Below are 19,357 nucleotides of genomic sequence, written 5' to 3' on the forward strand. Positions count from 1 at the left end.
GGACCACCAAACAAAGAATTGACAAGGAGCCAGCGGTCGCAACTGCAAACAAAGCCTCTTCCACTGGAATATAGAAACATGCCCAACCGCGGACAAAGGCTTTTCCACGGGAATAAAAGCTGCGCATTGGAACAAGTAGCGGCGAAGATGATAGAAAACTTACCAGAATTTTGCAAGCTGGCAATTGCTTCCAAAAGAACCGCTTAACTTAAATCGCCCAAAAGAGAGCTCTCTCTTGCTTTTGCGTTTCCTCCTAAGAAAACGAAAGGTTGAAAGCTTTCCAAGGGTCAAAGTTTCGCACCAAGCAATATAGATATCGAAGGTACCTGCGATTCCTTTCTTATGCTTTAAAAGTCGTGCGCGCTAACTCTTGCGAAGGAAGGAATCAGTTCCGCAGCAGCAATCCGACAAGTCGCTTGGAAGTCATGAGGTGCGCCAACTGATTGAGCTGGTCCGCGGGCCAAGGAAGTAATCGTCCAAGCCGATCCTGACGCAAAGGCCAAGACTGTAGATGGCGATGACGATTGCTCGCCAGCAACGCCTACAGGAAGAATGGGAGTTACTTTGAAGGAAAACAAGGAGAAATGACGAAGGAAAGACTTATCTTGACAACGAAACCAAAGGTACCTCTGCTTCTCAAAAAATTCTCTTTCTGGAAGCGGGAAAATTAGCTAGAACGGGAGAAAAGGAAGGCTGCCACACTTACAACACTTCGTTGTATAGTCATGTACATGAGAAAGGTGGGTCATGCCATCAGGCTCTTCATCTTCACTGCAAGAGGAAAAGATGAGAAAAAGAAAAAAAAAAAGAAAACGTAAGGTTTTGAGCAAGGGGAAAATAAAAAAGAAAGTAGACAAGGGGTTTTGGTGACGGCTGTTCCGAGTCACTCACTTGTTTGCCTGCATTTGCTTGTCACATGAAAATCCGCCATATAGTATCCATTTTTCCAAGGAGCCACTCGAAAGGGGCCAATATCGATGTTTTCTCTCTTCTTCGAGCGATGAATTCAACCTCCTCTGTCCCTCTTCGTCCTCTCCAGTTGCATCACCTATAGTGCTGCAGAAATCAAAAGTATCAGTCATGCAACACCCGGCTCTTGCAGCTCTTTTCATTCTCGCAAATGTCGCTTACCAGGGAGTGCATTCGCTCGAGATGCAACGAGTTGTTCTCCAGATCAACACCACCTCTCCAGTGGCTCGAATCAGTGAGAACTTCATCTGTGCGACGCTCGACTGGTGGCCACCCGAGAAGTGCGACTATGGATACTGCAGCTGGGGGCGAGCCTCGCTTCTCAATCTGGTAAGCACAGAAAACAGAGCACTCGCTCAATGCACAGAAAAAAGCTAGATTGAAAATCGACTTGCCTTTTTCTGTCTCCGTCCAGGATCTCTGGAATCCAAGGCTGGTTAACGCTGTCAAAGGTGTGAGCTTTTTCCACTGGAGATGCTGAATTCGATGCTTGACACTCGTTTTTCCAGGATTGTCTCCGTTACTGCTGAGACTGGGAGGATCACTCCAAGACCAGATTATTTACGAGGTTGGTGTCAGGCCGGGGCCATGCTTACCGCTTCAAAAGCAGCCTTCAGCCATGTTTGGATTCACAGGCGGATGTCTCAACATGTCCCGATGGACGGAGCTAAATTCCTTTTTCGAAAAGACAGGGTGAGTTGTGATTGCAGAAAAAGTGAAAGCGAAGTTACCTGTGACTGAGATCTGCGGAAATCCTCATCTCGTCTTCACAGGGCTCTGGTGGCTTTCGGTCTGAATGCCCTCTACGGAAGGACCAAGTTCGAAGACAACGGTTTCAAAGGATCATGGAAGTCCTCCAATGCCAGGGACTTGATGAAATTCTCTCTGGACCATGGCTTTCCAATCGTAGCTTGGGAACTCGGTAAGTGATAGCATCTGCTGCTTTCTCTGTGCGAAGCATGCTGACTCCTCGGAGCTTCAGGAAACGAGCTAAGTGGAAGCGGGGTCGGAACCAGCATTAGTGCCAAGCAGTACGCGGCCGACATCAAAGAGCTTCGTTCAGTCGTCGATCAAGTGTATGCGAGATCCACCATCAAGCCTCAAGTGGTAGCACCGGATGGTTTCTGGGATTACGGCTGGTTCCATGACTTTCTCCAAAGCACAGGGCCCAACGTCGTCAACGCCTGCTCCCATCACATCTACAACCTCGGACCTGGTAATCAGAGCATCACGCATCAGAGACGAGAAAAAAAAGAGAAGTACAGAAACACTAAAACGGGATTAAAACATGTTTCTTGCGCCTGTAGGAGTTGACACACACCTCATCGAGAAGATAGTCAGCCCGAGTTACCTTAGTCAAGAAGCAGGGACCTTTGAGGGAGTGGAGAAGCTGATGAAAGCGTATGGAACCGAGGCCTGGGTTGGAGAAGCCGGAGGAGCATACAACAGTGGTCACCACAACGTTACCGACAGATATGTCTTCAGCTTCTGGTAAGAAAAGAAGATATTGGAAACCGTTAGAACACTATCTAATACTTGCGAGCTTACAGGTACCTCGACGAGCTGGGGATGTCTGCATACTACAATACCGCAGTGTACTGCAGGCAGTCCCTGATAGGAGGCAACTACGGCCTTGTTGATCGCACATCATACGATTTGAATCCCGACTACTTCTCGTAAGTCTGTCGCGTATTTCCCGCTTTCTAACACGTTCCTTTCGTCGCATTCAGGGCACTGCTTTGGAAGAAGCTAATGGGCCGGAACGTTTTCTCTGCAACTGCAGAAAACACACCGTACCTACGAACGTACGCACACTGCCTAAAAAGCAACCAGGTATACCAACTAAACTCCAGCAAAAACTTACACTTAGAAAGCCAACCTCTGATGTTTGTTTTCGAGCAGGGAGGATTGACAGTGTTGATAATAAATCTCAGCAACTCAACGCAGTACTCGGTCGACTTAAGCCTCACTCACAGTGAGAAGGACTGCTCCTGTAATAAACCAAGAACGAAGAAGTTAGCCGGAGCTGGAGTAAACGCTGAGAGGATGGAATACCACTTGACAGCTCCAAACGGAGACTTGCAAAGCCCAGTAATGCTGCTGAACGGGAAGCCACTCGTAGCAGGAGCCGATGGCAGCATACCGGAGTTAACTCCGGTGACAAGAACAAGTTCCTCGCCGGTTCTGGTCGATCCATACTCGATTGTCTTCGCGGTAATCCCAGAAGCAGGTGTCCAATCGTGCACACAATAGTCACCGTCGGGGCCTGCAACAGAGAGATCACATCAATAGATACCGTCCAAACATGAAAACAACACAGCCAAAGACAAACGAGAAAAAAAAAAAAGAAAAAACAAGAGTGAAAGAGAAACAAAAACTTCCATTGAAAAGAGAGAAAAATGCGAGACAACTAAGAAAAAGTTTTCTGTGATCCTAAGGATGATGGAAAATGCAAGAGTCTTCAGCAGCAGCAGTAGCAGCTCTCTACCAACGTTGCTTATAGTATTTTTACAACCCTGCTATGTAACTTGAAAATTCAAACACAGTCCGTGGACTTCGCCTAAGCAAGGCTCACCAGATCTCAATTCCAATCATAAAAATCTCATCTTATCTTCGCTTAGAAGCACTTCCTGTGCACAATCGATGGGCCGGATTCGTCGTACTCGGTCTTGGCAATCCACATCTGCAAAGGAAACAGTGTCAAAGACCGCGTGCAAAGATTGATAACTGTAAGAACAAGAAATTCACTTACCTGCTGGAAGGTACTCAGCGAAGCCAAAATAGAACCTCCGATCCAGACGCTGTACTTCCTCTCGGGCGGCGCAACAACCTTGATCTTCATGCTGCTGGGAGCAAGAGCAGTGATCTCCTTGCTCATACGGTCGGCGATTCCAGGGAACATAGTCGAGCCGCCGCTGAGCACAATGTTTCCGTAGAGGTCCTTACGAATGTCGACGTCGCACTTCATGATCGAGTTGTAGGTGGTTTCGTGAATACCCGCAGCCTCCATACCAATCAGCGAAGGTTGGAACAAGACCTCCGGACATCTGAAGCGCTCGGAGCCGATAGTAATCACCTGTCCATCCGGGAGCTCGTAGCTCTTCTCGATCGAGGAGCTGCTCTTGGCCGTCTCCAGCTCCTGCTCGAAGTCGAGCGCAACGTAGGCCAGCTTCTCCTTCACGTCGCGGACAATCTCACGCTCGGCGGTGGTGGTGAAAGAGTAACCGCGTTCCGTCAGGATCTTCATCAGCGCGTCGGTAAGATCGCGTCCAGCGAGATCCAGACGAAGGATAGCATGCGGGAGTGCGTATCCTTCGTAGATGGGCACAGTGTGCGTGACGCCATCCCCAGAGTCGAGGACAATACCTGAAAGAAAAAATCCAAAGAAAAATCAGACCCGGAGTGGAAGTATTAATGCATGCGACACTAACCAGTCGTCCGGCCGCTCGCGTACAGTGATAGCACCGCCTGAATAGCAACGTACATTGCTGGAACGTTGAAAGTCTCGAACATTATCTGCGTCATCTTCTCGCGATTCGCCTTTGGGTTCAGGGGAGCCTCGGTGAGGAGCACCGGGTGTTCCTCGGGAGCAACTCGCAGCTCGTTGTAGAAAGTATGGTGCCAAATCTTCTCCATGTCGTCCCAGTTGGTCACGATACCATGCTCGATGGGGTACTTGAGCGTCAGAATTCCACGCTTGGACTGGGCCTCATCGCCCACATAAGCGTCCTTCTGACCCATTCCAACCATCACACCAGTGTGTCGCGGGCGACCCACGATGCTGGGAAAAACCGCACGGGGCGCATCGTCTCCAGCGAATCCGGCCTAGATCCACACGAACAAACAAACAAGAAAAAAATGCCGATGGATCAAGAACTGCGAAACCAAAAAATCTATTTTCCAAGATTTCTACCTTGACCATTCCCGATCCATTGTCGCAGACGAGAGGCTGAACATCCTCGGTTTCCGACATGATTCCCTGCACAGAAAAGCGGGCCTCAGGCTAGGGTAAAAATTCCCAATCCCAAATCCCTAGCATGGATGCAAAGATCTGGATTCTAGATCTCGGCCAGAGCTAGATCCTACCTCTTAGAGCAAAGAAAGAGCGGATTCCAGCAAGATCCGAGATGCCGCAGCCAAGGCGCCGATGATAGCCGCCTTGCGCCTTGTCCACGCAAGGAAAGAAAACGAGAGAGCGGCCGAATAAACCCTAGCCAGTCGAGACACGTTCTACAAATTTCACCACGTTGGGCAGCACACACGGCGTGATCGCCGGTTCGAGTACAGTCCCCGCCACAAAATGCCAGCCCTCGGATGCAACCGGATATTCCAAACCACCGGCTGCAATCATGGCGCCCACGGCCGTTCGATGCAGGCAGAAGAAACGATCGCGGCCGCTCGTTCCAATCCCCGCGCGCGGGAGAAAGGCCATTGAATCTGGCGCTGTCAATGGGCCAGGTGGCAGCTGGCGGGTTGTGGACGGTGGTGGCCAGCGCGGACAAAAAGGAGCATATGCTTTCCATGCTAGCAAAAGAAAGAAAAAGAGGGAAATGGACGAATTATAGGGACCACCACATGGACTCTGCCTATAGTTCTTTTAAAAGATAGAGCCATTTGCGAGGTTCTTGTGAGATTTTGATGATACCTTACATACACCTTGGATTACAACGTTATGATATATCTACAAACCTTAAGCCACCACCACATTATTATTATTTCCTGTAGCGCGGTAGCCATCGATGCATGGAGAACGACCGGAACAAAATTCTCCATTTTCTCGGCAGCTCAAGCGGCAACTGCCACCGGCTTTTTGCTTGTTTTGATGCCTTTGATCGCTGCCAAGCAAGAAAAAAAAAAAAAAAATCGTGAGCAAAGTACGATGATGTTTCGAAAGTTTTGGCTACCTTCTGAGTAGCTCTTGGCACCAAAAACTGCTGATCCTGCTACAACGGCATTCGCACCAGCTTCAATCACCTGCGAAGTTCACAGATTGTAAGCCAATCGATCCAAAAGCTAAAAAACAAAAAAAAAAAACAGACCTTGTAAGCATTTGAGGGAGTTACTCCACCATCAACCTCGATCCACGGGTTTACTCCCTGCAAGTGTTCATAAGTCTCGGCGATCACAATCCAAGTTACAAACCTTCTCAGCGCACAACCTCTTCAAGTCAGAGATCTTCTTTACTTGGCTCTCGATGAAGCTCTGTCCTCCAAAACCGGGATTTACTGACATGATCAGCACCAAGTCCACAACTGCAATCGGAAAAAGATTTCTTTTCAGCGACAAGCAGCTCTATAATACAAGACAAAACGCTCACCTTCAAGCACGTACTCGATGGCTCCCAATGGCGTGGCCGGGTTTAAAACAACACCAGCTTTACAGCCGAGATCTTTAATCTGGACACGAGAAGAAACCATTAAAAACTCATAGGATACTCCGCAACATACTTGATTGATGGTACGATGTAAATGGATAGTGGAAGCATTCTCACAGTGGACACTGATGATATCAGCACCCGCTTTCGCGAAATCGGGAACTCTTTGCTCGGGCTCCACGATCATCTGAAAAGAAAGTAAGAACTTCAAGCATGCCACAAACTCATAAATGAAAAGCCACGAACCAAGTGCACGTCGAGAGGAAGATCAGTGACAGGTCTCAAGGAATCCACAACCAGAGGGCCGATTGTTATGTTTGGAACAAACCTTCCATCCATGACATCTACATGGATCCAATCACATCCTGCTGCTTCCACTGCTTTAACCTGGAGCGCTAGGCTTTTAAAAACTTCTACTTTAGAAGAAAAAAACAAACATATTTTACCTGTTCTCCCAGCTTCGAGAAATTCGCAGAAAGGATCGATGGTGAGACAATCACATCCTTCTTTGAGAATTTGTCCACCCGTGAGGATGCATTGACTTGTAAGCTGAATCCTCTCCCCTGGCTGAGGAAAATCCATGAAATTTGCCGACTGTATACAGAGACTCATACCTCGTCGATGATTTCGCAGTTGAAATCCGACCGCAATCCTGATTGCGCCCCCAGAACGAGCTCTGCGAGCTCGAAGGAGACGCCACAGCGAGCGCGGCATTGTGCGCCATGAATGTTCCAGCCATCCACTCACGGAAAACTATAAACCCTAAAATGAATGGACGATAAAGAAGGATTGAAGCTCTGCCGAGCCTTAGCTACGGCATCCCAAAGCTACTCTAAGTTCCCGCCAAAATTTCAAAGTGAAAAGGGGCTCTAGGGTTTTTGCGGTGCGAGCTTTAGGGTTTAATCACTCGCGCATTTCTTGGCTCTTCTCTCTTGGCAGCGCCGCGGCCGCGATGTTGGAGCTCCGCCTCGTCCAGGGAAGTCTTCTCAAGAAGGTACTCGAGGCCATCAAGGATCTCGTGAATGAGGCGAACTTCGATTGCTCTTCCACTGGATTTTCCCTGCAAGCCATGGATTCCAGCCATGTCGCGCTCGTGGCGCTGATGCTCCGGTCCGAGGGTTTCGAGCACTATCGCTGTGATCGCACGATTTCCATTGGGATGAATCTGACCAATATGGCCAAGATGCTCAAGTGCGCTGGAAACGACGATATCATCACCATCAAGGCCGACGATGGCAGCGACACCGTGACCTTTATGTTTGAGAGCCCCTGTAAGTTCTTGTTTCTTCGTTTCTTGTTCTACAAGCTCTAAGTTTTTCTATCTTTGTGTTTCCAGCTCAAGATAAAATCTCTGACTTTGAGATGAAGCTCATGGAGATCGATAGCGAGCACCTGGGAATTCCAGACACAGAGTACCAATCGAGCATCAAGATGCCATCCCAGGAATTCTTGCGCATCTGCAAGGATCTTAGCAGCATTGGCGACACAGGTACTAAAGAACTCTCAAAAGTTTTCTATGATCAAAAGTTTGTATCTATTCGTTCCAGTGATGATCTCTGTCACCAAGGACGGCGTCAAGTTCACAACTTCCGGGGACATTGGCACCGCCAACATCGTGTGCCGCCAAAACACATCGGTGGACGAGGTAAACTACAATGAAACAACACACTGATTCTAGCTTGTGTGGTTTTCACTATTTTTCCAGCCCGAGAACGCCACGGAAATCAAAATGCAAGAACCCGTCTCGCTCACGTTTGCGCTGCGCTATTTAAACTCGTTCACCAAGGCAACGCCACTGGCCAACATCGTGACACTGAGCATGTCTGCCGATCTTCCCATCGTGGTGGAGTATAAGATTGGAGATATGGGATACGTAAGGTACTATTTGGCTCCCAAGATCGAGGAGGACGACGCAGCAGCAGCCTAGAAGGTTCCTTCGAGCTTATTGAGAATCACTCAAGTTTTTCAAAGTTTGCGATCTCTATTAGAGCTTTATGGAAGAACTGTTGGAAGTTTAAGATCGTCTACAAAGTTTTAGTGTAAGAATCTAAAGTGTTAAAGATTGCAAAAACCATTCATATCTATTTCATTGAGAACTTATCCAACATTGCGAGTTCTCAGTCTTAGAAGAGTCTAGAAGAGCTCTCTCCAAGTCGTGGACTCTCCTCTCAAGCTTGGCGATGGTGGCGTTTTGCCACTGGATCCCTTCCAGGCACTTGGCCACCATCGCCTTGAGCTGCGCATTGTCCTCCATGAGCTTCTTCACCACGTCCACGTCCATGCTTGTTTGCCCGGAGATTTGATCTTGCTCGACCGCTTCACTCGACACTGGAACTTCCTGGTTATCAATCTTCTCGGGGCTGTGAAGATCTTCCTCCTCCGAGATCGTGCTCTCCGGCTCGGTGTCCATCGAGTCCTCGGCATCGCCGTGCTTGACGATGAAGAAATCATCGTCCTGATCGTTCTCCGCGTTTTCGATCTCGATGTCTTGAGCCTCTTCTCCATCACGGTCATCCTCCGCGTCCTCGATCTGGATGTCCTGAGCTTTGCTTCTGTTCTTCTCGTGCTCTTCTCGATCTTTGTCCTCCATGGGCTTCGAGAATTGCTGGAGCTCCACGATCAAGGCCTTCCTCACTTCCTTGACGAAGGGCTGGACAGCGTCGATCTCGTCCAGCTTCAGTAGCAGGAGCGTCACGCGCTCGTTGAGCATCATCCTCTCCTTGCGATCCTCCAGGATGGCGTTAAACTTGGCAGCATCGGCCACACTCTCCCTGATCACCGCGAAGTCCTTCGCGATCGCCTTGATGTTGCGCAGCTGCTTGATGGGCTTCCATCGCCTCACAAGAAACCCGCGAAACACCGCCTGGATCTTCCGGGCCGCGCCGTCTTGGGATTGAAACGTGAAGATCTTCTTGGGAATCTTCTCGGGCTTGGCTGCTGCCGCCGCCGCCGACCTCTTGGGAGAAGGAACCCTAGCTTCCTCGATCGGGACGTCGATCACGGGCTCCTTCCGCGGAGGAGACTTCCGCGGCGCCGGAGAAGAAGGTTTGCGAGCCTCATACCTTGGATCCCTTTGCTGCTGCTTCTTCGGACCACCGCCTTTGGAGAAATTCTGGGCGAAATTTGGCGCGTAGAATGAAGAGAATGGATCGAAGGGTCCCTTCGATCGACCGCCAAAGCCGCCCCAGCCACCATCACTGAAGAGATCATCCATAAACGCCATTACCGAAGAAAAAGGATTTCTACAGAACCCTAAAGCTACCACGCGGACTTTATCTGCAAATCCTTTTGGGAGATTCTAGAACGCCCCAGATGGTTTCCAAGCATATTCCCCTTCCAGTCTCACAGCATATTCGCTATTTAAAAATTTGATCTTGGCGGAAAAGCTACTCCAACAACGCACTAGCGCTTGGATACAAATTCCTCGCGCCTCCATATCCTCGCTACCATATCCTCGATCGGATATGGATCAGCTAGTATCAATGTTTGTGGTGCTCGCAGTTCTTTCAGGCAAGTCTCTAGGATTTCTATCCCTATGACTGATCAATTCCATCGCAGGATCCGTGGCACATGAGACGAAGATCAATATCTACAACGCATGCCAATTCCCAGTGTGGCCGGCCTGGATCCCCAATGCCGGCGTTGCCCAAATCGCCCCCGGGGGCGCCAAGCTCCAGCCTTACGAGTCCATTCATCTGCTCGCCCCCTGGGGCTGGTCTGGCCGATTCTGGGGTCGAACGGACTGCTCCTCCTCCATCGCTGCGATCAATTCATGCAACACGGCTAACAACCACACGATGAACACGATGATCGACTGCGAGACAGGGGACCGCAATGGCGAGCTCGGGTGCTCCTCGCCGGGCCTTCCTCCCGCAACGCTAGTGGAATTCACCCCGCTGCGCGATCCCCACGCGCTGCTCGACCACTACGATGTCTCGCTCGTCGACGGCTACAATCTCCCGGTCAGAGTCATCCCCTCGTCGAGCAGCTGCAAATCCGCAGGGTGCAGCGCTAGTGCCGCCGACCTCCTCGCGCGCTGCCCGCCCGAGCTCGCGATCCGGAGGAGCGGCGGCGACGCGGGCGTGATCGCCTGCAAGAGCCCCTGCCTGGCGTTCAAGGAGGACAGGTACTGCTGTACGGGCGAGTACGGCAGCGCACGGAAGTGCCGCCCCAGTCCGTACTCGCGATGCTTCAAGCGCTCTTGCCCGGACGCCTATAGCTACGCGTTTGATTCGCTCGACTCGGGCTTCGCATGCCCGTCCGGGGCCGAGTACACGATCGTGTTTTGTCCCAGGAGCTATGGCCATGGATCCAGCGAGGGTTCTCGTTCGTGGTGAGAAAACACTGTATAACTTCTCATATATTAATTTACAGCGCATGGAACTTGAATTGTGTGCCTATGAATTGAAGAATGCCTGGATCGATCGATCGGACCTATGATCTTTTGTTCTTGGTTTTGGAGTTTCACTTTGATGTATGATCTTTTGCTCTTGGGATTCGGGGTTTTCACTTGATGTGGGAGTCGTAGATCGTGTATAAGCTGTCGGTGATGAGCAGTGGCAGCTTGTCAATGTACATGAACAGCCGCTGCAAATTCTCCCGCGACAGTTCCTCCATGTCCTGCGAGTCGGAAACATCGGTGAAAACCCACAAGTCCCGCGAATTCACTCGCTTCAAGCTGTCACGGCAAAACGGACAAGATTGAGCTCTCGAATGCCTGGAACCAAACAAAAAAAAAAAACAAAGAGAACGAGCAAAGTAGAACACCTCTAAAAACCAAACTCTTGGAAACGTACCATTCTCTGTAGCATCGTATACACATTGCGTGATTGCATCCCGGCAGCGCGATTTTGCTGTTGGCCTCCAGGCAAATCCCACACTCTTGCTCCCGCTCCACGTCCAAATCGCTCATCCGCCCCCGTTCTTCGTCGCCCTTTCTCTTAAACTTCTCCAGGCACGCCGCGCGCTGCTTGATCGCCTCCACTTCCGTGATCCCACCTTGCAACTGCTGCAAAGAAGGATAAATATACGCTGGAACAAGGCACAAATCTTTCCAAAATCACTTAACGGGCTCTTCACTTCGTCTACAAGCTTACCGTAGAACTCCCGTAGGCTAGCTTTTCGTTCGTGCGTGGACATGGTGGTTGTGCCATCCACATAAACCTGCGGATCATTTACGAGAAACCAGCCAGTCAGTGTGGATCAAACGCGCCAAACTATTAAAGACAGGATAAAATCAAGAAGGAAAAGAAGATCTCCAGCACAGAATGCTTGCTGACCTGAAAGAATTTGCCGGATTCTAACGACAAAAACTTCCCACAGAAAACAAAAGAGGGGAGGGATTCGAAGTTTACGACGATCTAGAGAGAGAAAACTAAACTGACCTTGTAGATGAGAATTCTTATCAGGCCCAAAGCTCCGGCGAGGCTACAATCCGTCCAGCGAACGAGAAAGAGGAAGAAATGCGCCGCGGGGCTGTAAGAGAGCCTCATCTGGAGGCAAGCGCCATCGTATCCTCTTGGAAATTCGGATGCCCTGCCAAAGAATTCATCACAAAGTAAGAATCACGAAGAAAAGCTCTCAAAAACACAAGAACACCAATATGCTATAGAACGAGCAGAGTTTCCATTGATCACACTCACAATGTGTTGGCGTGTTGGATGTCCGCCTCGAGTGACTTGAGAGACTCCTTGAAAGATTTGCCATGGCGCTTTGTCACAAGGATCATCTCGCAAGTAACCCCTCTCTCTAGTTCTTAATTTTGGATTTTTTCCTCGATTCACTTCACGGAGAATCCCTGCCTCCACTGTGGATTGGAACCTCTGCCATCCAATCCCTTTCCCTTCTTCCCCGGAGCCCTATCTCTTTGGCAAGTACCGCATTTGGGGTGCATAGCTCTCCCTCCTCTCTCTCCCCGCTCTAGGAAAGAAATCCAGCAACGAGAAAAGAAGGAAACAATCCCGCAAGAAAATCGGGAATTCCCACAAAAAGCCTACCCCACGGGCGATGCGATTGGCGATCGACCCCGCCCAGACGCTGCGAAGAACGCAAAGAAGCCGCTCAACCGCAACACGAAACAAAGCGAGCCACAGGGAGCTTTTTCACCGGGGTTACTTACCGCACGCCACGTGTCAGGGCGGGCGCTGACGTGTCCATGACGCAGCGAACACGTGGCGGATTGCCGGGGCCGTTATGGGGCCCAACCGTGGCACCAACGTGTCGCTAGATTTAACAGCTGGAAAAAATACGTGTGAGTCATCCTTTATTGACGACCATTTTGATTTGATAAGGGTTTGATATATAAGGGCTTGGTTTTAGGGTTAGGGTTTGAGAAGGAAGAGGCTAGAGCTATGGCAGGACTTTCTCTTCAGTGTGGAGATTGCGGCGCGGCTCTGCGGACCGTGGAAGAGGCGCAGGAGCACGCGGAGATCTCAGGCCACGCGAATTTCGTGGAATCGACGCAAGCGGTCCTCAATCTGGTATGCACAGCCTGCGGCAAGCCCTGCCGATCGCAGACGGAGGTGGATCTCCACACCAAGCGCACTGGCCATGTCGATTTCGCGGACAAGACGGCCGAGGCGGCCAAGCCCGTGGTCCTGGAGAGCGGCAGCAAGCCCGAGATGATGGACGTGGATCCGAAAGAGGAGATGCAAGCTCCGGAGGTGAACCAGCAGCTCCTCGAGGAGCTGGAAGCGATGGGATTCCCGCGCGCTCGATCCGTCCGGAGCTTGTTCTACAGCAAGGCCGAGAACTTGGAAGGCGCCGTGAATTGGATCGTGGAGCACGAGAACGATCCAGATATCGATGAGGAGCTCTTGGTTCCGGCGAGCTCGCTAAAGCCGGCTCTCACTCCCGAGGAGGCCAAGGCTAAGGCGCAAGAATTGGTGGAGCGAGCACGGAAGAAGAAAGAGGAGGAGGAGAAGAAGCTGGAGAGGGAGCGAGAGAAGGAGAGGATCCGCGTCGGGAAGGAGCTCCTCGAGGCCAAGCGCAAGGAGGAGGACAGCGAGAGGAAGCGGATCCTCATGTACAGGAAGGCGGAGAAGGAGGAGGAGAAGCGCGCGAGAGACAAGATCCGGCAAAAGATCGAGGAGGATCGAGCGGAGAGGCGGCGGAAGCTGGGCTTGCCGCCGGAAGAACCCAAGCCGGCTGATCAAGCAGCAGCGCCACTCGCAGCTCCAGCGGCAGCTCGTCCAGCAGATGAAACCAAGCCAGTCCAGCAGCCAAAGGCAGCGTCCAAGGCCGAGGAGCTCCGGAGCTGCCTGAGATCCATCAAGCAATCTCACAAGGATCAGGACGCGAAGGTGAAGAAGGCGTTCCAGACGCTCCAGACTTACGTGGGGAACATTGGGCGCGCCCCGCAGGAGGAGAAGTTTCGCAAGATCCGGGTGACCAATCCCACGTTCCAGGAGCGCGTCGGGGATCTCGGCGGCGTCAAGTTTCTGGAGCTGTGCGGCTTCGAGCTGGACCCGAGCGGCGAGTTTTTGAACCTGGCGGCGCAGAGTGTCGACATTGGGGTGCTGAGAGCTGCAGACAAGGAGCTCTCATCGGCGACCACCAATCCCTTCTTCGGCGTTCTCTAGACATTTTCCCCAAGAACCCTAAAAATTTATAAAGTTAAAGTTTCCGAAGAATCCTAAAAGCGATGTTTCCGAAGAACCCTAAAAGTGATGTTTCCGAAGAACCCTAAAAGGTCATTGTCTAAAAATAAGTAGATGACGGAATATCCTCACGCGGATATACAAACAGGGACACAAAGGACGAAAGGGCTTTTCTTTGCGTATACAGGATGATGCGGCGGCGGAATCGATCGCAAGTGGCCAAGATCCCCTGGCTGCCAGATCCGACCCTCTTCGACGATGATGGATCCGGGTTGATTTGACCGTTCGCCTTCCTTCCCCCGCGCTGTCAAAGATTGACGCTTCTTGGGGATCGTCTCGTCTCCTCTCGTTTGTTGGCGATGGCGAAGCTGACGCCAGGGATTGTTGCGGTGATTATGGTGTCTGGGAGCGTGATCTACATCGCGGCCAACAGGTTCCACCGGCTCAAGCAGCAGAATTTCGAGGATCGGGCGCCCGCCGCAAAGCCCAAGAAGAAGGTCCGCTTCTCCGACTCGGTCGTGGAGCCCAAGGGCGACAATCGCGAGTTTCGGAGGTCTCGCAAGGGTCGGGGGAGCGTCAATCAGGAGATTTCGGATCAGGGAGGCGAGCCGGCGCCGGCAACGAGCGCAGCTCCAGAGATTTCGGTGGATCGAGCGCCGCCGCCCGGCGATCACCGGCCAATCTCCAAGAAAGTGGAGGCGCTGCTGGGATCCAATCTGCCCGCTAACAGGATCGCGCTCTACTCGGACAGGTATCACGATCGCCTCCTCAAGGTCTGACGCGAGCGATTGATTGATTGCCTGGCTCCTCCTCTCCCATTCTTTTTTTCGGTTCGATCGATTGTCAATTTTCTCTCTAACTCCCATCCACCGATCGCCACATTCGTTGCGTGACCATTTCTCTTCCGGTTCTGGTTTTCGTTTTTTTCCTGTTCTACTCTTCATTTCCCCGGCAAAAAGGGGGCTTTCAACATCTGGGGTGTCCTTCGCTTGGCTGCTTCGAAAAAATTTCGTGTGTGGCGACGACGGCCTCCCTCCACTTGCAGCTCCGAGTGGGCGGCGCAGCGAAGAGCAACAGTCAATCTCGCTGGAATCATTGGCGACGGAAGAAATCCCAGTAGCCAATGCGAGCGTCTCAAGATAAGAGATCCTTCCGTGGAAAGAGCAAGAACAATTGGTTATAGTGGTCGGTGGTGACCGGTCAGTGGTGATCCAGTGGTCAGTCTCCACCCAATTATTGACGGACTTCTTTAAGCTTCCATTCTTATCCAACATAAATCTTTGGATCTAAGCTTAGATTGTCTACATTGAAAAAGATTCCATTCCATGTACCCTAAAATCTCGAGACAAAACAAAGAATTTTTGGAACTATAGTAGTGTCCGTACAGAAATGCAAAAGAGGGGAATGAGAGAATTTACAAGCCTGGGGCTCACTCCCAAGATTGCTTGCGTGGAATCCGCCCTAGCCGCCAAAGCCGTACAGGGTCCTACCCTGCCTCTTGAGCGCGTAGACGACGTCCATGGCAGTGACCGTCTTGCGCCGAGCGTGCTCCGTGTAGGTGACCGCATCCCTGATGACGTTCTCCAGGAAGATCTTGAGCACGCCACGGGTCTCCTCGTAGATCAGCCCGCTGATTCGCTTCACGCCGCCACGGCGAGCCAGACGCCGGATCGCCGGCTTGGTGATGCCCTGGATGTTGTCGCGGAGATGCTTGCGGTGGCGCTTGGCGCCGCCCTTGCCCAAACCCTTGCCTCCCTTGCCTCTCCCAGACATGATCGATCTTCTAGATCTAGAGAAGAACTGGAGACTTACTTGGGAGGAGGCGCTGCTCGAAGATAAAAACTTAGAACTGTAGAAACCTAGAATCCGGGGAGAGCTTATATACCTCTCGCGCGCGATGCCCAGGCGCTCGATTGAAAGCACAGATCCAACGGCATCGCGGCTCGGATCGATGACGTGGCGGAGTGCGTTTGAAACGAATTGGCGGGAGTGTGTTTGCTTGTGTTTTCCTGGGAGGGAATCGAGCGCTGGACCTCCTGTGTTGCTATCTGCCACGTGTCGTGATCCCCGTCACAAGGCTAGAACCCTAATGTAGCACGAAGTGGGGGAAGGATGCAAACTGCGACGGTGTGTAGCAGCCACACGGTAGGGTTTGATCGGCGGCGCTGCGAAGTACTGCGCACGCAATGCAGGCCACGTATCATCCAGAGATTGCCGGCGCAGAGTAGGAGGAGATTGATTACCGCCGCGGCTGGAAGCTCCGGGCCGAAGGGCGATGGATTCTCAGGTAGAGATTTCCTGGCGGAATTCGATGATCTGCTCAAGTTTAAGCCGGCTGACAAGGAGCAGCAGCAGGCGTCGACGAGCAGCGCGCTGTCGGATCTTTTCAAGGTGATGGACGAGAAGAAGAAGCCGGATGATAGCAGCAAGAGCATGAAGTTTGGGACATTCAAGAGCTTGGATACGGAGGACAAGCAACCCAAGGCTGGTAAGAACTTGCATTGCTTCTTTTTGTTTCCTTTTTCGTTGCTAGATCGAATTTGTTGGTTTTAACTTCTGGATTGATTGATCGCTGTAGGGAAGGTCAAGAAGGAGCGGATCACAAAGAAGGTATGACATTCCTCGTCATTTTCTTCTCTGATTCTTTTTCTCCTGCTTTTGGCAGTTTTTTGGCTCGTCTCCCGGCAAAATGGAAGTGAAGGAAATTGTCGACGCCTTTAAGCTCCATGAAGCCGATGTTGGATCGTCACAAGTTCAAGGTACGTTTTCCTTCCCATCCCAGCAATTGTTTCTCACTTTTCCCGGGGAAAAACATCCTTTGTAGTTGCGCTCCTCACCCAGCGGATCAAATACGTCGCAACTCATCTCAAAGACAACAAAAAGGTACGCCACCAAGCTCCCAAGATGTCGATCTCGATCTCTTACAAGGAGTTACCAAATCGCAGGACTTTTCATCGCAACGGGGGCTCCGCGCGATGGTCGAGAAGAGGAAGAAGCATCTCCTATACCTGCGAAGAACAAACATGGACAGCTACAAGGTGGTGATCGCCAAGCTGGGCCTCAAAGACAACCTCGACAAAGCGAGACTGGCAGCGTCTGGCCGCCGGGGCCGTTAAAAAGAAAAGTCCCCTTGTGAACGCCACGTCAGTTGCACACGTCATTCTAATTTTGTCACGTCAGCCCTAAATTTTACACCATTTGCTAGCCACGCCAGCCCTAGAACTTTCTAGGGTTTTTGGGCTAGGGCTTGGGGGCGGCGCGAAGGTCGAGTATTTGAGAGAGGCCGTAGCGATGGTAGCGTGTTCTAGCGCGTGATGATAACATAGTTCAGATGAGTCCCACAATGGGCGCTGACTATAAGCACTATGTCTTTCGCTCCTATCTGACGCTTTGATCTTCCTTGGTATTTTCTCGGGTTTTCCGTGTTGTTCTTGGGTGGGCGGCTTCTCTAAGTTAGTCGTAAGGCTTAACTCTGTGCTTTTCGGCTCGTTCCCTTGAAGCCAAATGTCTCTGTCCTGCATCAAACGCGCTTCCTCCTTCATTGTGAACTGGATGCGCTGTGATTTCGGAGCAGGACACATTGACACGAAAAGAGGGTGTGCTGTGATGACCAAGTTTTTCGTGTTTGATTTATCGTGGCCATGATCACGACAAAAGAACATCTAAGGGTCTGAGCTCCCGCCAAAGCCCTCGCTTGTTTGCGATGACTTTTGCGCTTTGTTTTCTCGCGGTTGTTGGTTTGTTTCTGGCGATCGAGACGGACACGGTAAGGCAGAGAGGTGAGATCTCTTAAATGCTGCATGTTTGACCAAACTCCTTTAAAGTCGGAAAGTAGACAAGGAACAAGAGAGGACCACGTAGCGGTGTTTGTTTACAGCCCAAAAAAAAACTCATGTCAATCCCCAGGATTTCCATCCATGGACTCCCAAGACACCGCGAAGAACTCATCAAACTTCACTTTTGAGTATGTGTATACAAGAGAGAAAAGAAGCTAGTTGTGGTTGGCAGTCCTCGGTTGCGGAGGATTCGGGGGGCCGAGGTGGTACGCCTTTGTAGTGACGACGAATTTCCGGGGCCGAGGGGGTTCCGGGGGGTCGAGCTTGTAACCCTGCGTGCTCTTTTTCGGAGGTTCTGGCGGCCCCAACGTTAGCGCCTCGCGCCTGGCGGGAGTGGAACAGAAGGCCAGCGCTTGGCTTGGCCGGAACACGAGATCACGCGGCTGATCGAGTGAGGCGGACGTAGCAAATGCTGCCGCCGGAGTGGCGCAAGAGTCGAGAGCTTTGCTCAAGAACTGGACGGAGCAAGCGTCGAACTGTGGTGGGATTTGGGCCTGGAATTGCCCCGTCTCGTTGGTGCTCACGACGGTGGAGTGATCTGGATTCCCGCGGCTGCCGACGCATTCGATTTGGATCTCGGCCTCTGTTTGACAAGTACCATGGATTTAACAGTGAGACCACAACTCTCTCTCTCTCTTTCTTGCTTTATCTTTACCTGAGAAGACTATGCTGTTGCGCGTGAGCCTCGCTTCCAGGCAACTATCGCAGTAGACTGTGCCAAACAGGATCCTAATTGAAGAAGAAGAGGAAGAGCGGAGAAATCTTCGCGCATCTAGCGATACCGCGTGAGATTCCAGCGCCAATACGAGTACCACTGCGAGCAGTAGACCCGAAGGAGAAGAAGATTTCAAAGAAAGGAAGATTGGGACAGCCATTCAACTCATATATATATATAGGTGTGTGTGTGTGTGTGTGTGTGTGTGGACAAATGTGGGAAAAAAATTTCTTGTGAGCCCCTTTGGTGTCTCCTGATCTTGCTTGTCATTCACCCACCTTTCTGATTTCTCCTGACACTGCACTAAATGTGCAGGTTTTAGACATGAGCTCTCTCTTGCTACTACCTTCTTTTTATCCCTCTTGAATCTACTGCCCCTTGAGCTGCTGATGATTCAGAAGCCCCACAAGAAAAAAAAAAAAGGATTAATTTTTGGCTGCAAAAGGGCAAGTAGGCGGCAATTTGGTCAACACGGAGGAATTCAAGGCCTTTCAGAGTTTCCTTTAAGAGCTCAAAGTTTTTGTAGCGTTAAAGAGGGCGAGCACTATCTCTTTGATTATATCATAGAAAAGTAAACAAGGTAAAGGGGATGGATTGGTTCACAGAGATCACCAACGCTTTGGGCGGAATTCTAAATGGAGCGGCTGAGATCATGATCGAGATTCACCACGAGTGGGCAAATACGCGACCATCTCCCAAGTCAAAATGCGGGTGATTACTTTTAGGATCACGCCGAGGAATCCCTGACTGCTAAACAAATCTAAAAGGGAAGTTGACAATGAATGGGGAAGCTTGCCTGCCAGCTCGCACCACCTTTAAATCTAAGCTCGTTTTTGTCGGTGTTTCCTCGATCTTCTTCTTATTT

General features: G+C 51.0%; 12 protein-coding genes, 1 long non-coding RNA gene and 1 other non-coding gene across 15 annotated transcripts; 7 read left to right on the plus strand and 7 right to left on the minus strand.

Annotated features, from left to right (window-relative positions):
* The first annotated feature begins 806 nt into the window (after positions 1 to 806).
* LOC9638538 (heparanase-like protein 3) lies at positions 807 to 3,474 on the plus strand. The gene is made up of 9 exons (XM_024681714.1): positions 807 to 1,299; positions 1,385 to 1,421; positions 1,479 to 1,662; positions 1,743 to 1,891; positions 1,952 to 2,185; positions 2,277 to 2,460; positions 2,520 to 2,645; positions 2,700 to 2,802; positions 2,872 to 3,474. Exons 1-9 carry the CDS (start codon positions 1,081 to 1,083, stop codon positions 3,220 to 3,222), a joined length of 1,587 nt encoding a protein of 528 aa, XP_024537482.1. The 5' UTR covers positions 807 to 1,080; the 3' UTR covers positions 3,223 to 3,474.
* Positions 1,371 to 1,787, minus strand: LOC112348694. Its single transcript, XR_002993144.1, has 3 exons — positions 1,701 to 1,787; positions 1,566 to 1,644; positions 1,371 to 1,501 (listed from the first exon to the last, which is right to left on the minus strand). It is a non-coding gene; the product is annotated as an uncharacterized LOC112348694 (long non-coding RNA).
* Positions 3,330 to 5,215, minus strand: LOC9638354 (actin). Its single transcript, XM_002976966.2, has 5 exons — positions 5,056 to 5,215; positions 4,883 to 4,948; positions 4,401 to 4,794; positions 3,722 to 4,335; positions 3,330 to 3,652 (listed from the first exon to the last, which is right to left on the minus strand). Exons 2-5 carry the CDS (start codon positions 4,940 to 4,942, stop codon positions 3,587 to 3,589), a joined length of 1,134 nt encoding a protein of 377 aa, XP_002977012.1. The 5' UTR covers positions 4,943 to 4,948; positions 5,056 to 5,215; the 3' UTR covers positions 3,330 to 3,586.
* A 343-nt stretch (positions 5,216 to 5,558) lies between these two features.
* On the minus strand, positions 5,559 to 7,110 carry LOC9638539 (ribulose-phosphate 3-epimerase, chloroplastic). The gene is made up of 9 exons (XM_002976967.2): positions 6,958 to 7,110; positions 6,790 to 6,910; positions 6,590 to 6,730; positions 6,417 to 6,530; positions 6,287 to 6,365; positions 6,112 to 6,221; positions 6,009 to 6,065; positions 5,874 to 5,943; positions 5,559 to 5,804 (listed from the first exon to the last, which is right to left on the minus strand). The coding sequence occupies exons 1-9, from the start codon at positions 7,080 to 7,082 to the stop codon at positions 5,755 to 5,757; spliced, it is 867 nt and encodes a 288-aa protein (XP_002977013.2). The 5' UTR covers positions 7,083 to 7,110; the 3' UTR covers positions 5,559 to 5,754.
* Positions 7,111 to 7,219: 109 nt separating this feature from the next.
* LOC9638540 (proliferating cell nuclear antigen) lies at positions 7,220 to 8,434 on the plus strand. Its single transcript, XM_002976850.2, has 4 exons — positions 7,220 to 7,614; positions 7,680 to 7,832; positions 7,891 to 7,988; positions 8,049 to 8,434. Exons 1-4 carry the CDS (start codon positions 7,296 to 7,298, stop codon positions 8,268 to 8,270), a joined length of 792 nt encoding a protein of 263 aa, XP_002976896.1. The 5' UTR covers positions 7,220 to 7,295; the 3' UTR covers positions 8,271 to 8,434.
* Positions 8,405 to 9,582, minus strand: LOC9638355. The gene has a single exon (XM_002976968.2). The coding sequence runs from the start codon at positions 9,564 to 9,566 to the stop codon at positions 8,430 to 8,432; it is 1,137 nt and encodes a 378-aa protein (XP_002977014.1). The 5' UTR covers positions 9,567 to 9,582; the 3' UTR covers positions 8,405 to 8,429.
* Positions 9,583 to 9,839: 257 nt separating this feature from the next.
* On the plus strand, positions 9,840 to 10,781 carry LOC9638541 (thaumatin-like protein 1). Its single transcript, XM_002976851.2, has one exon. The coding sequence runs from the start codon at positions 10,141 to 10,143 to the stop codon at positions 10,678 to 10,680; it is 540 nt and encodes a 179-aa protein (XP_002976897.2). The 5' UTR covers positions 9,840 to 10,140; the 3' UTR covers positions 10,681 to 10,781.
* On the minus strand, positions 10,684 to 12,399 carry LOC9638356 (E3 ubiquitin-protein ligase AIRP2). 2 transcript variants are annotated; one of them, XM_002976969.2, is made up of 6 exons: positions 12,340 to 12,397; positions 11,986 to 12,262; positions 11,728 to 11,878; positions 11,440 to 11,506; positions 11,140 to 11,374; positions 10,684 to 11,060 (listed from the first exon to the last, which is right to left on the minus strand). In XM_002976969.2, the coding sequence occupies exons 2-6, from the start codon at positions 12,069 to 12,071 to the stop codon at positions 10,850 to 10,852; spliced, it is 750 nt and encodes a 249-aa protein (XP_002977015.1). In that variant the 5' UTR covers positions 12,072 to 12,262; positions 12,340 to 12,397; the 3' UTR covers positions 10,684 to 10,849. The 2 variants fall into 2 exon arrangements, with proteins under 2 accessions (XP_002977015.1, XP_024537606.1); XM_024681838.1 differs by having other exon boundaries at positions 10,684 to 11,021; positions 11,986 to 12,399.
* A 246-nt stretch (positions 12,400 to 12,645) lies between these two features.
* LOC9638542 (UBX domain-containing protein 1) lies at positions 12,646 to 13,971 on the plus strand. The gene has a single exon (XM_002976852.2). The coding sequence runs from the start codon at positions 12,694 to 12,696 to the stop codon at positions 13,921 to 13,923; it is 1,230 nt and encodes a 409-aa protein (XP_002976898.1). The 5' UTR covers positions 12,646 to 12,693; the 3' UTR covers positions 13,924 to 13,971.
* A 111-nt stretch (positions 13,972 to 14,082) lies between these two features.
* LOC112348764 lies at positions 14,083 to 14,834 on the plus strand. Its single transcript, XM_024681931.1, has one exon. The coding sequence runs from the start codon at positions 14,301 to 14,303 to the stop codon at positions 14,718 to 14,720; it is 420 nt and encodes a 139-aa protein (XP_024537699.1). The 5' UTR covers positions 14,083 to 14,300; the 3' UTR covers positions 14,721 to 14,834.
* Positions 14,835 to 15,281: 447 nt separating this feature from the next.
* LOC9638357 (histone H4) lies at positions 15,282 to 15,788 on the minus strand. Its single transcript, XM_002976970.2, has one exon. The coding sequence runs from the start codon at positions 15,712 to 15,714 to the stop codon at positions 15,403 to 15,405; it is 312 nt and encodes a 103-aa protein (XP_002977016.1). The 5' UTR covers positions 15,715 to 15,788; the 3' UTR covers positions 15,282 to 15,402.
* Positions 15,789 to 15,999: 211 nt separating this feature from the next.
* On the plus strand, positions 16,000 to 17,251 carry LOC9638543. Its single transcript, XM_002976853.2, has 5 exons — positions 16,000 to 16,429; positions 16,520 to 16,551; positions 16,607 to 16,700; positions 16,766 to 16,824; positions 16,887 to 17,251. Exons 1-5 carry the CDS (start codon positions 16,054 to 16,056, stop codon positions 17,055 to 17,057), a joined length of 732 nt encoding a protein of 243 aa, XP_002976899.2. The 5' UTR covers positions 16,000 to 16,053; the 3' UTR covers positions 17,058 to 17,251.
* LOC112348781 lies at positions 17,244 to 17,335 on the plus strand. The gene has a single exon (XR_002993177.1). It is a non-coding gene; the product is annotated as a small nucleolar RNA snR60/Z15/Z230/Z193/J17 (small nucleolar RNA).
* Positions 17,336 to 17,735: 400 nt separating this feature from the next.
* Positions 17,736 to 18,966, minus strand: LOC9638358. The gene is made up of 2 exons (XM_002976971.2): positions 18,433 to 18,966; positions 17,736 to 18,360 (listed from the first exon to the last, which is right to left on the minus strand). The coding sequence occupies exons 1-2, from the start codon at positions 18,650 to 18,652 to the stop codon at positions 17,933 to 17,935; spliced, it is 648 nt and encodes a 215-aa protein (XP_002977017.1). The 5' UTR covers positions 18,653 to 18,966; the 3' UTR covers positions 17,736 to 17,932.
* Positions 18,967 to 19,357: the final 391 nt, after the last annotated feature.

The sequence above is a fragment of the Selaginella moellendorffii genome, unplaced genomic scaffold (assembly GCF_000143415.4).
Source record: "Selaginella moellendorffii unplaced genomic scaffold, v1.0 SELMOscaffold_32, whole genome shotgun sequence".
In the NCBI taxonomy this organism is placed as follows: Eukaryota; Viridiplantae; Streptophyta; class Lycopodiopsida; order Selaginellales; family Selaginellaceae; genus Selaginella; species Selaginella moellendorffii.

Coding starts and splice junctions, on each gene's coding strand:
- LOC9638356 (XM_002976969.2), bottom strand. CDS start 12,071: ATGATCCTTGTGACAAAGCGCCATGGCAAATCTTTCAAGGAGTCTCTC. Junction 11,375..11,439: donor TAGCCTACGGGAGTTCTACG/GTAAGCTTGTAG, acceptor GCCTTGTTCCAG/CGTATATTTATCCTTCTTTG. Junction 11,061..11,139: donor ATACGATGCTACAGAGAATG/GTACGTTTCCAA, acceptor GTTTGGTTCCAG/GCATTCGAGAGCTCAATCTT.
- LOC9638542 (XM_002976852.2), top strand. CDS start 12,694: ATGGCAGGACTTTCTCTTCAGTGTGGAGATTGCGGCGCGGCTCTGCGG.
- LOC9638543 (XM_002976853.2), top strand. CDS start 16,054: ATGCAAACTGCGACGGTGTGTAGCAGCCACACGGTAGGGTTTGATCGG. Junction 16,552..16,606: donor AGGAGCGGATCACAAAGAAG/GTATGACATTCC, acceptor TGCTTTTGGCAG/TTTTTTGGCTCGTCTCCCGG. Junction 16,825..16,886: donor ATCTCAAAGACAACAAAAAG/GTACGCCACCAA, acceptor ACCAAATCGCAG/GACTTTTCATCGCAACGGGG.
- LOC9638538 (XM_024681714.1), top strand. CDS start 1,081: ATGCAACACCCGGCTCTTGCAGCTCTTTTCATTCTCGCAAATGTCGCT. Junction 1,300..1,384: donor GAGCCTCGCTTCTCAATCTG/GTAAGCACAGAA, acceptor GTCTCCGTCCAG/GATCTCTGGAATCCAAGGCT. Junction 1,892..1,951: donor AATCGTAGCTTGGGAACTCG/GTAAGTGATAGC, acceptor TCGGAGCTTCAG/GAAACGAGCTAAGTGGAAGC.
- LOC9638357 (XM_002976970.2), bottom strand. CDS start 15,714: ATGTCTGGGAGAGGCAAGGGAGGCAAGGGTTTGGGCAAGGGCGGCGCC.
- LOC9638541 (XM_002976851.2), top strand. CDS start 10,141: ATGAACACGATGATCGACTGCGAGACAGGGGACCGCAATGGCGAGCTC.
- LOC112348764 (XM_024681931.1), top strand. CDS start 14,301: ATGGCGAAGCTGACGCCAGGGATTGTTGCGGTGATTATGGTGTCTGGG.
- LOC9638539 (XM_002976967.2), bottom strand. CDS start 7,082: ATGGCTGGAACATTCATGGCGCACAATGCCGCGCTCGCTGTGGCGTCT. Junction 6,531..6,589: donor TTCCTCTCGACGTGCACTTG/GTTCGTGGCTTT, acceptor CTTTCTTTTCAG/ATGATCGTGGAGCCCGAGCA. Junction 5,805..5,873: donor TGCCAAGAGCTACTCAGAAG/GTAGCCAAAACT, acceptor CTTGCTTGGCAG/CGATCAAAGGCATCAAAACA.
- LOC9638540 (XM_002976850.2), top strand. CDS start 7,296: ATGTTGGAGCTCCGCCTCGTCCAGGGAAGTCTTCTCAAGAAGGTACTC. Junction 7,615..7,679: donor CTTTATGTTTGAGAGCCCCT/GTAAGTTCTTGT, acceptor TTGTGTTTCCAG/CTCAAGATAAAATCTCTGAC. Junction 7,989..8,048: donor AAAACACATCGGTGGACGAG/GTAAACTACAAT, acceptor CTATTTTTCCAG/CCCGAGAACGCCACGGAAAT.
- LOC9638355 (XM_002976968.2), bottom strand. CDS start 9,566: ATGGCGTTTATGGATGATCTCTTCAGTGATGGTGGCTGGGGCGGCTTT.
- LOC9638354 (XM_002976966.2), bottom strand. CDS start 4,942: ATGTCGGAAACCGAGGATGTTCAGCCTCTCGTCTGCGACAATGGATCG. Junction 4,336..4,400: donor CGCGAGCGGCCGGACGACTG/GTTAGTGTCGCA, acceptor TTTTTCTTTCAG/GTATTGTCCTCGACTCTGGG. Junction 3,653..3,721: donor CGCTGAGTACCTTCCAGCAG/GTAAGTGAATTT, acceptor TTTCCTTTGCAG/ATGTGGATTGCCAAGACCGA.
- LOC9638358 (XM_002976971.2), bottom strand. CDS start 18,652: ATGGCTGTCCCAATCTTCCTTTCTTTGAAATCTTCTTCTCCTTCGGGT. Junction 18,361..18,432: donor CAACAGCATAGTCTTCTCAG/GTAAAGATAAAG, acceptor CTTGTCAAACAG/AGGCCGAGATCCAAATCGAA.